Source organism: Pongo pygmaeus, chromosome 8 (assembly GCF_028885625.2).
Source record: "Pongo pygmaeus isolate AG05252 chromosome 8, NHGRI_mPonPyg2-v2.0_pri, whole genome shotgun sequence".
Taxonomy (NCBI): Eukaryota; Metazoa; Chordata; class Mammalia; order Primates; family Hominidae; genus Pongo; species Pongo pygmaeus.
In genome coordinates, this window is record NC_072381.2 from 131696133 (window position 1) to 131708226 (window position 12094).

At 38.6% G+C, this 12094-nt stretch overlaps 1 protein-coding gene across 1 annotated transcript in view; it reads right to left on the reverse strand.

Moving 5' to 3' along the window:
* ADAM12 (ADAM metallopeptidase domain 12) overlaps positions 1-12094 on the reverse strand; it is a 374252-nt gene that overhangs the window by 261044 nt on the left and 101114 nt on the right. The window contains exon 3 of the mRNA XM_054436011.2: positions 3590-3663. Within this exon, the coding sequence (XP_054291986.1) occupies positions 3590-3663 (74 nt within the window). The remainder of the gene's footprint in view (positions 1-3589; positions 3664-12094) is intronic.

Consider the following 12094-nt stretch of genomic DNA (forward strand, 5'->3'; position numbering starts at 1 on the left):
TATCAACCTGGTTTCTGCAGGTCCATAGGCAGACAGCAATATTGTGAAAAATGCTTCTCAGGGGCTATACAAATACAGATTTTAAGTGAACAGCGTCCAATCTTTTCATAAATTGGGATGTTAGAAGGCAAATAAAAGAGATTCCCTGAAAAACTATTTAATAAAAATTCAGCCCTGTGCCATGAAGAATCGGTTCACTGCAGAAGCATTTTGAGTAGGGTTAATTAGATGACTCTCAGCATTAGCTATAGGTTTAAGGGACTAGGACCGCTTTAATTTAGGTTGTGGTTTCTAAGCAGGTTTTTCAATTACAGCAAACTTCTGGATATTTAAAGAACCAATATTCAATGAGTAGATATTTTTTGCTCTTTAAAAGTCACCAGAGGCCTTCCAGAGGCCTTTCAAAATAACCTTTATCATTTTCTTTTTAGGAATAATAAATATGTTAGCATTCTTCTTTTCAACCATTATCAAGTTTTTACGATAGTTTTTTTTCCTTCAAAAGAATGTTTTTTCCTAATTTTAAAAGTAATATTTTATTTTTGCGAAACATTAATACAATAAAGAAAGTAAATATCTTCTATAATCTTCCTACTCAGAGATACATGTCATGTGTATAATTTTAAAATTAAAATTGAATACTATGTAAACTATTTTCATTTTTTAAAAAATAAACACTAGCAGGAAACAACTATTTTCTAACATGCTAGTTACATTGAATATACCATGAACTTTTTTATAATAAAAGTCTCATCATTTTAAATTGTTGTATGGTATCCTGTTTCATAGCTGATTATTGAATCAGTCTCCTATTGACGTACTTTTAGGTAAAACATCTTTAAGCACAGGGCTGACTCTGGGGCTGAAGGTGTTGGAGCGGTATACTAACCAGCTTGCCTTCTGATTGGTCAGCTGTTCATCCTGATTGGTCAGGCCCTTTATTGTACTCATTGTTAAACATGTAAATGGCCTCTGCTTATATTTTTATTTCTGGGTTCTTACAGTTTCATTTGTAAAAACTCTCTGACTTGAATCTATCGGGCCAACGGCTATGCAAATTAAAAATTCTATTATATACTAAATGATTGATTGCCTTTGGTGTCTAACAGCATTACATGCTAGTACTGCACAAGCATTTCACTCTACTTGATTTTTTTTTGTTTTTAGTATTCACTGCATCAAAGGTATAGTTAATCTGGAATAGATACGTAATCTTTTGCAAAAAAATTGTTATACTGAAGTATTTTTGGTAACGCATCATTAAAACCGTAATATTGGCATCCTCTTATTAAGAAAATGTTACTTTTCATATAATGGAATTTCTAAAATTGGTACAAGTAATACAATTAAAATTACAGAATATCATAGGAACATATGAAACATTTTCTATGCATTTTTGAAAATGCAGTCTGACAGTGAGGTTGCAAAGAGAGAAATAAAAAGAGTTTTATGTTTTCAACTTTTATAATTTTGAGATTATCTCATGAAAGACTCAGAATTGAAAGGGAGCAAATTAAGTCACCTTGTAAAATGATATTTATACAAATTAACTATTCTCTAGCAGTCAACTTGTATTATAGTATCTGCAGTAATGGAAGGTAAATCATTTTCAGAGGGAATCATGGACAAGGCTATTAAGTCACATTACAAACTCAGAGAAACAGACGGGCTCTAAGAAATTATTTCTCTATGGAAATGTATGTCCATTATGAAGCTAAATGAAGTAGTAGGATATAAAATTGCATACAGACTATGATATCAACTAAGAAGACAAAAGAAACAAAGGCTTATTTATAAGAAAAAAAAATCCATCTATATAATTCACCAGAATCTTAAACAGGATTGTGTTTGGTGGTAAAAGCACTTTTTAAAAAATTTTAGGGTTATTTGTTCCTTTCCCCACTATAATGTTCAGTTTTCTTCACTGGGTATGTATATTATTTTCATAGTAAAAACAACTTAAGGTTTTTATGAGGTCGATTTTTGCTTCTCTACCTGCAGTCGTAATGCTCTATAAAACATTCAGGATTAGCCTCCCCTCATGCTGTGCACCACGTTTCTTCCAACAGTCTAACAATGGGAGCAGATGCAATAAAGAACACTCCTAAATCCAGCTGCCCACCACAACAACCCCGTCGAGAAAATGCATCACCACCAGCAGCCTTATATTCTTTTGATCTTTCAGGGAATGCCTAGCTTTTTCCACTGAGATATTTTCAAAACCATACATAAAAATGTACAGAAATGTGTGCCCCTCGATATTCTTATGTAAAGAAATAGAGTATGAAAATATGTACTTTTCTAAGGGAGATGGATCAAAAGCAATATACAGTTTTCTCTTCGGATTCCTGATTATATAATACATGTGTCTGAACCTCTATTTTAAGATCAAGTCACAAGAAAAACTAAAAACACCTCATTTCTTGTTTCCAAAGCTTCTGATCCATTTAATGGTGAGCAGTAAGCATGTAAGAAAAAAATACAAAGAGGCAGGTTGCAGATCCCAGGGAACAGGTAGTGTGATTTTGTATACATTTTTATATATTGCGGCATTAGATACCGAACATTCGGGCTGGCTGCTGATTGACTGCATCTTTCGTCTGACTTGCTTAAAATGCTCAAATCAAAGCACCAACACAAGTAAATGATCTGAGTTGTTTACAGGGAGATGTTGAGTCAGGTTCTGGGACTCCACGTCCCTGACAGAACTCATCCCAGTGAGGGCCTGCGACCTCTACTCTTGTTTCAGAAAAAATCAGCATCCTGCTGATGGGTGAGGAACAGGAACCAGTACTTTTGGAAGAGAGAAACTGCTATTTTGACCAAGCAGGACTTGGAAAATTGACTTCTATCTTTAAATACAGATTGCTTATTAGAAGAACTAATAAGCTCTTCTTTTATGGTACTAATGAAATAGAATATTAAGGAGTCCTTTAGATCTGAGGAATCTGTGGGGATAGCCAGGGTGTAAAGAATAAGAAAATGAGTTGTTTTTCTTACGGTTGGAGGCAGACAAAGTTAGTAAGGCATACAAAATTTATAATAGTATCCAAGTGGCCCAGAAAAAGCCATAATGCCATTTTCTGGAAATTTATATAATTTTTCCATAAAAGGACCAATTTTTAAAAATAAGAAGATGAAAGAAATAGTCCAAACCACTGGAGATAAGCTTTGAAAGATAAAATAAACTCCTGGTATTTCTCAGGGAGAAGATAATTTCTATCAGTTTGAAGCTGTTTCCCCTAATATAATCCAGGAGTTGTCAAAAGTCAACTAATTATGAAACTCTGTTAGTTGAACAGTACAGGGATGCTTAAATTAAATCTTTGAACAACCAGGCTCTGAACAAATAAAACATCAGAACTATGAAAAAATAGTGTTGAGTTATAAAGTTCCTTTATAGAGTGATAAAATTCTTTATTTTTCCATTAGATAATTTTTTAAAGTTAATTCACCTCAAATCCACATTTGGATTAAAATCCACACATTTCATTCTTTTTTTCTAAACCCCAATATAAATCACAGAGCACTTTTCTGTCCATGGTGTCTTAACTTTCTCCTATAATGCAATAAACAAGAATTAACTTACTCATTTCTTTCCAGATTTATGATCAGTTCTTTGCTTTCCAGTTGTATTCGAATATTCAGCACTTCTGGATGATTCTGAAAGATAAACAAGAAAAGTCAGTTGAAAAACGCTTGGCTTTGGTTTGCAAATAGCTGAATAAGACTCACAGGCGTAGACAATTGAGGGAATAAATGATGCGGTCAACCTAAGAAAGAGCCAAATGCCATCACAACAAGGTACATAAATTAAGGTTTCTTAGCAGCTTAAAAAGAGCAGTGAAGGCCAGGCACCAGAGGACTGGCTTGAGTCCAGGAGTTTGAGATCAGCCTAGGTGGGCAACATAGTGATATCTCTACAAAAAAATAAAATAAATAAAAAAAATCATAATATTAGCCAGGTGTGGAAGTTTGTGTCTGTGGTCCTAGCTACTTGGGTAGTTGAGGCGAGAGATCACTTGAGCCCAGGAGTTCGAGGCTGCAGTGAGCTATGGTCATGCCACTGCACTCCAGCCTGGGTGACAGAGTGAGATCCTGTCTCAAAAAAAGAAAACAAGCCTGTAATCCCAGCACTTTGGGAGGCCAAGGTGGGGTAGGGGGAGTGCGTGGATCACCTGAGGTCAGAAGTTCGAGACCAGCCTGGCCAATATGGTGAAACTCCATCTCTACTAAAAATACAAAAAATTCACCTGGTGTGGTGGCACACCCCTGTAATCCCAGCTACTCAGGAGGCTGAAGCAGGAGAATCACTTGAACCTGGGAGGCCGAGGTTGTAGTGAGCCAAGATTGCACCATTGCACTCCAGCCTGGGCAACAAGAGCGAAACTTCGTCTCAGACAAAAAAAAAAAAAAAAAAAAAAAAAAGAAGAAGAAGACAAGAGTGGAGGGAGAGTTGGGTCATCCCACAGAACAGGCACCACAAACTCAAGAAGACCTCATTCTTCCTGGTCAGCACTGCATGAGTGCAGAACGTGGAGACTCAGTCTTGCTGAGACATGATCACCACCGCATTCAATTAGTGCTTCCTTCAGTTATGTTGACTTTGTCTGGCTTGTACAAAAGCATGAGAATGAGAAGTTTATACATACTTTTCTAATATTTCATATTTGAAAGTCAGTCTTGTAACTCCAGAGCTCAAAAGATCTTTTCACAATGTATATAATGTTTCAGCTATAGCATGACTTAACTAACCACATGCCACTACACTTTAAGATGAAATGGATTGTGGGTTCCAAATATCCAACATGAAAAGAATTAGTTAAAATAAAACAGAATTTAAAGAAAACCCACAACAACTGAAGGTCACATGAGTTTTGGGAAAAAGGCGAAACATGCCTTAACTAAGGCCATATAACTTGGATAGAATCAGAAAGGCTGAAACATTATTTGCTTTATTTTTAGGGCAGCCCTTTGCATATCTTCTTGTAGTCTTTCTGTGTCTCCCATGGTAGCCATTAGCCGCATATGGCTATTTAAGTTAATTAAAATGAAATGAAATTTAAAAATTAGTTCACCAGTCATACTGGACACATTTCAAGACTCAATAAGTCAATGTAGCAGGTGGGTACCACTGTGGGACAGCACAGATACAGAGCATTTCTATCGTTATAGAATGTTCTATTGGACAGCTCTGAGTCAGTGATAAAGACCTAAAACTTACATCATCCAACCGCCGCCTGAGAAATAGATTATTTTAAATATCAGGGCCTTCAGGCGATAAAATTAGGTACAAATCCAAGGGTTTTTTTCTTATGAGCTTCAAGGAGCTTCTTTCTCAGTTTTCACTGAGGGATGATATTATTTTAAATAGCTATTTAAACTTGAGGGTTAAATTGGTGAATTTCCAGATACATTAAATTCTTATTTATCCTTTCTGGGTTTACACAGGCCTTGTTTTTGATGGATTTACTCTAGCAAAAGACTACAAAAACACACCGAATTTATATATTTTGATACTGTCTGGTGTTTATAAGAACTGTATGCATTTCTGAGTGTTACTCGACTTTGAAAATTAATGTATTTGATCCTACATGCCAAGAAACATGCACCATTTCTTTGTAGTGTAGTGTGTCAAAGTGTTCTTATGCCCCTACAGGTATCTGCTTTCGAGCCCATCACAGGGACTCTTGCATAGTTGCCTATAATTGCTGACACCCGGGTTGAACTACAAACACTTCCATAATGTCCTCTCCAGGGTTTGCAATATGTACCCATTAATTTTATGTTTGAAGAACAAGATTATTAATTATATTTACAATAAAATATTACAACAAAATATGTCTCAGTATTCTGTCAAAATGTGCCCAAATACACCATATGTATGTATACGTGTGTGCATATAACTACATGTTTCATATGTATGTATATATGAATAACTACATGTTTCATCTGTATGTATATAAAGTTATATATAACTTTAGTTACAAATAGTGTTTGCCTAAGATATCAATGCACAGATCACATACCTTAAATGGAAATCCTGACAATTTTATATGTGAATAAAAATATATTATTTGCAACATCCCTTTTCCCCAAAGAATTGAGGTAGTTTAAGCATTAACATTTGTAGTAATTCCACATAAAGTACTAGAAGTGTTAGGAGAGTCCAATGTCAACATCTTGCAGAAGAATATATTTTCCTTCAGGGAAGATCTTTATGTACATTTGTTGAGGTATGACTAATAAAGGAGAAATCAATAGAGGGGAGAATGGACAGCTATTTTAATTTAAGACCACTAATTGCCTTAGACTTCTTAAAAGCATGTATTCATTCCATTTTCTTTTGATTGTTACCCATTGGAGATGATGAAGTAGTACTGGTAAAATACGGCATTCCTTTCCTTAAAAATGATATATTGATTACCCTAATGGAACTGTGTCTTTTATTGAATGCTTAAAGAACTGCACTTGCTGAATAAATCAATTAAATGCTAATCAATGGGCCAGAAATGTTTTGGCAGTAATTGTTGTTCTATTATTTTAATTGGGAAAGTACATCCAAGAGTATATAAAATGTATAAGTACAATTTGAAAAACAACAATAAAATAAACACCTGGGCACCTACTACCCAGCTGAAAAAGCAGACTATTTCTATAATCTTAGAAGCCCCCTGTATTAGTTTGGTGGGGCTGTCATAACACACACCAGAGACCGTGTGGCTTAAACAACAGAAATTTATCTTCTCATAGCTTTGGAGCTAGACGTCCAAGATGAAGGTATTGGCAGGTTTGATTTCTTCTGAGGCCACTTTCCTTGGCTTTGAGACAGTTGCCTTCTTACTGTGTCCACAGATGGCCTTTTGCATGTCTATGTCCTGATCTCTTCTTATAAGGACACCAGCCATATCAGATTAGGGGCCACACATATGACCTCATTTTACCTTAATTGCCTTTTTAAAGGGCCTTTCTCCAAATACAGTCACATTCTAAGGTACTGGGGTTAGGATGTCAATATAGGAATTTGCTGGGGGGAAGGGAGAGGAAATTCATCTCATACACCTCTTCATGCTAAATTCATTATTACATTTCCCTTATTCCCAACCAGCGGTAACCGTCATGCTGAAGTTTCTATTAATCATTATCTTGATTTCCTCTACAGTTTTATTTCTAGTGTACATATTCCTAAGTAATACACTGTTTAGTTTTACTCAGTTTTGAACCTTATAAAAATGGTCTCATACTTTGTCCATTCTTCTATGACTGGACTGGTTTCTTTTACTTAATTTTATATTTGTTAGATTTATACACATGGTTGTATATAGCTGTAGTCCATCTATTTTCATTGCTATGTAGTATTCTATTGTACAAACAGTATGTAAGTCCTTTCTCCTACAGGTGGACTTTGGCATTCTCTCCACCCCTTTTTGTTCTCAAAACACTGTTATGCATGTTCTTGTGTACATGTCCCCTACTACAGCAGTCCCCAACATTTTTGGCACCAGGGGCCGGTTTTGTGGAAGACAATTTTTCCACAGAACCAGGGCTGGGGGGTGGGGGATGGTTTTCGGATGATTCAAGCACATTATTATTACTTACTGTGTACTTTATTTCTATTGTCATTACATTGTAATACATAGTGAAATACAATTCATCATAATGTAGCATTAGTGGGAGCCCTGAGATTATTTTTCTGCAACTAGATGGTCCCATCTGGGGGTGATGGAAGACAGTGACAGATCATCAGGCATTAGATTCTCATAAGGAGCCCACAACCTAGATCCCTCGCGTGCACAGTTCGCAATAGGGTTTGTGCTCCTATGAGAACCCAGTGCCTCCGCTAATCTGACAGGAGGTGAAGCTCAGGCAGTGATGAGAGCAGTGGGGAACTGCTCTAAATACAGATGCATCTTCTCAGCCTGCAGCTCACCTCGCCTCCTGCTGTGTGGCCTGGTTCTTAGGCTACAGAGGTTGGGGACCCCTGCCTTGCTGGACAGACATGAGTTTCCCTGGCTAATCTGGGATGGAAACTCTGGGTGGTGTAGTTTGCACTTTTGACTTTACCAGGGATCTTTAAATTGTTTTCCACAGTACAAATGGGTTATAAATGTTTCTCTCATTCCATAGCCTCATGAATATCTGGCAAAAATTTAAAAAGGCAGGCAGCCCCAATCTGCTGACTGTGCAACTGCAGCTCACTGGGGTTTTCCTTTACGCCTCCCTCCTCAGTAGCAAGAGAGAGCACCTTTGCTTACGTTTATGGAACATTTGATTTTCTTCTCTTGTGAAATACTTGCTTATGTTTTCTGACCATTTTCTTTCCTGCTTTCTTCCTCCTCCCTTTCTCTTGTCATTGTGAATTTGTAGTTATTTCTACATTCTGGAAGCTATGCTTTTCTCTGTTTAATGTGGGACAAATATCTTCTCCCAGTTTGGGCTTTATCTTTTCATCCTCCTAAGTGTGTTCTCATGAACAGAATGCCTTAATTTTAATAAAATCCTTCATGGTTTAAAGTCTTTGTGCCTTATTTGAGAAATCCTTCCCTACTCCAAGATCAAAAAGCAGACTGTGTTATCTTCTAAATGTTTCATAATTTTGCCTTTCACATTTAAGTCCCATCCAGACTTGATTTTTGTGTCCAGTACAAAGTAGGAGTCCAACTCTACTTTAGAGAAAATGTGATTAACCAATTGTTCCAGCACGATTTGTTAAAAGTCTATCCTTCCTGGCTGGGCACGTGGCTCATTCCTGTAATCCCAGCACTTTGGGAGGCCGATGTGGGTGGATCATCTGAGGTCAGGCCTTTGAGATCAGCCTGGCCAATATGGTGAAACCCCATCTCTAGTAAAAATACAAAAATTAGCTGGGTATGGTGGTGTGCTCCTGTAATCCTAGCTACTCGGGAGGCTGAGGCAGGAGAATCACTTGAACCTGGGAGGCAGAGGTTGCAGTGAGCCGAGATCGCGTCACTGCACTCCAGCCTGGATGACAGAGCAAGACTCCATCTCAAAAAAAAAAAAAAAAAAAAAAGACCTATCCTTCCACCGTATCTGTAGCAGCCATGTGGAGATCTGTTTCTGAGCTAATACCATGTGTCTCATTGTCTGTCCATGCACCAGTGCCACCCTGTGTTAATTACTACAGCTTTACTCTGAGTCCTGATGTTTGGTGAGTCTTCTCACCTCTACTATCTCAGCACCCTAGGACTGCTCCACTGTCTTCTGTTTCTATTTCTTTTTTATAAAAATGGGGTCTCACTATGTTACCCAGGCTGGTCTCAAACGCCTATCCTCAAGCAATCCTCCTGCCTCAGCCTCTCAAGTAGCTGGGACTACAGGCTCGAGCGATCACGGATGACTTGGTTTCCATTCTTGTTGCTGAGAAGTCAGTCCTCAGCCTCCTTGGACAGGTGACCCATCTCTTCTCTCCAGCTGCTTTTGTGATCTTTTTTCTTCCATGTTTGGCAGTGTGGCCATTGTATGTCTGGGTGCGAATTTTGTTTTATTTGTTCACTTTGATTTGTCCTCCTTGGAGAAAGGATGCTCCCTTACTCTCTTCATTGGGGTTGTTTTATTTCTTATTCACCCATACACACTTGTCTGTCTTCTGCAGCGTTCGGGGCTCAATGGCAGGTTGGAAAAAGTAGGTAGGGTTAAGGGTGTGACCCAAGATTGGAGACTGTGCAGGCCAAGAGTGGCCAAAGGCCAGGGGAGAATACAGGCTGGAGGTGAGGGAGCCAGCAGATAAGAGGAGCCTGTAGGTGCTGGCCAAAAAAGGGCTACAGACTGAGCGACTGGACAGAGGTCTGTGGAATGGACGTTCTAGAGAGGAAAGGACCACTTCCTATGGGATGCTGGGTAGGAGAGAAGGAAGGGGTTCTGCTGCAAGAGAAGCATTATAATTTGGAGGCAAGTTCTCCTCAACAAAGGTGACAAAAAAAGTCATGGCAATGTTCAACAGCTTCCTGTTTCCTCCAAAGTCATAAGAAAATATCTTTTTAAGTTTGAAAGTTCAAGTGGATCGATATATTTTTATCTACTACACTGCCTCTTAGGCCATAAGGCACTGACATTTATTGATATCCCTATTTACCTGTATGCATGCATGCATGTGCATGAACACTTGCTTTTGTGTGTGACTGTATTATGGGACCTGGGCTGATGTCCCAGTTTATTACAGAATTTTTCACGAAATAGCTCTTGCTATTTGTACTTATACTTCACTCTCAGTTCCATCTAGGAGTCAGATCTAAGTTCCCTCGTTAGGGCACGTAGGCTGGGAGATAAACCTCAAGACTGATACTGCATTTACTCCAAATCCCTCTTTCCTCCTAGGAGGGAAGCTTTGTCGTTGGGCAAAACTCATCAGACACTCTACCCTCAGTGCACATGTGCTCACAGGAGGCAAGTGCCTTCCTCACAGAAAGGCTTTTTTGGCAGACTCCCCTTGAGACGGCAAGCCCAGGCAAATCTGCAAGGACGGGTGCGGCCAGGACCCAGCTGCCCACCTCTAGGGCCCCCAGGTGCCTGTGTTCTCTCAGAGGTGTCCCACAATGCACTTGGCCAGGGCACCCCAGTGAACTGGCTGTACAAACAGATGTGCAAAAAGTGATGATTGATTGATTGGCTGATTAGAGTAATTTCCCTTTTTTTTTTTTTTTGGTGCTATCCATGTCGTGCTACCCTTCTTTAATGTGTGCGATTGGAGGCTGATCCAAACTTGACTTTAAATCATTTCACCCATATTGAACACAAAATACCTGGAGTCCATAAATGTAGCTTTGCATGGTTGTAGGGTGCTCATTATTTTCCCTGAAGGACGGGATGACACACAGCATCAGGTCCTTGGTGTTTTTCTCTCTTTAGAGAATAAGAAATTTTCAACAGCTTACAAAAATCTGCCCTGATTCTGAGGGTGAATTAATGTGGCAGTGGAACGGCAGCAGGTCTGGCAGGCAGGAGGGAATTACCATCCAAAAAGTAAGATTTAGGGTCAACGGCCAAGTCCACTCCCATCACAACTCTGAGGTTATCCTTCCAAAGACCATGGTCAGCCAGAGCCAAAGTCATTCATCTCAACCATCAATACTGGAAGCTCAGAGGGATCTAATTTTTCAAGCAGAACAACAAAATTAAAATATTGCGTTCAAGGGAACTCTAAAATAACTAGATCCCTCGCCGGCACTAAATAAATGCTTCAGGCTGCAGCCTTGGCATTCATGGGGCACGAGGGAGTCATTTATTGCTATGAATATTTAGAGGCAATCTTGATTACCACTTTAATGTTAGTGCGCTAGTTCCACAGCCTGGGAGATATGCGCACTGTGGAATTTAGAGAGGACAAAATTGGATTAACTGCAGAATAACACAGTCAGGAATTAAGGCACGGCAGCATTATAATGGGGTGTCCCTGGATTGGGGTCTGTTTGTTATTACATAAATAATGATAATGTTTATTCTTGAGTTATTGACAATTTTCCTGATGGATAATTAACTTTAGCCAATAGCCTGTTAAAATGCTATGTGCAGGATGGCACATATTATTCTTAGGTTTATAATGCAGTTGGAAGTTGTTTGTGTGTTAAAACGTTGGATTATTTTTAGCACAGGATCTTCTCGCTGTGTTTCTGTAGCATGATAGAGTCTTGGTTTTTCAGCTTGCTTCTCCCTCCCTGCAGGAAAAGGCACAATCACATCACCTTTGGTCCTCATGATGCTCTCAGCTCAAGTTCTTTGTCCCATTGCTACTGGTATGATTGTTAATCCTCAAGTTTGTAGCAAACATTTAGATTTCATTTTAGATTACTTTAGCTATAGCCAGAGCATCTTAAAGCCTTATTTATTCACTGAAATACTTCTGGTCTGCTTCTGTGCATCTGAATGCTATAGAATGACAGTCCACCAGGCGTGTGCATCTGTCTGAGGACAATGGCCAATTCTGAAGCAGATGATGTTACTCTGTTCCTTTCTTGAGCTTACTACTGGGTTGGAAGAGGGAAATGAAAACATGACTTATCAGAAAGCAACCTGGAAAACACCACGACATGGATTTCTCAAACTTGACACAGCTAAGTTCAACTTTTATTTGACCATC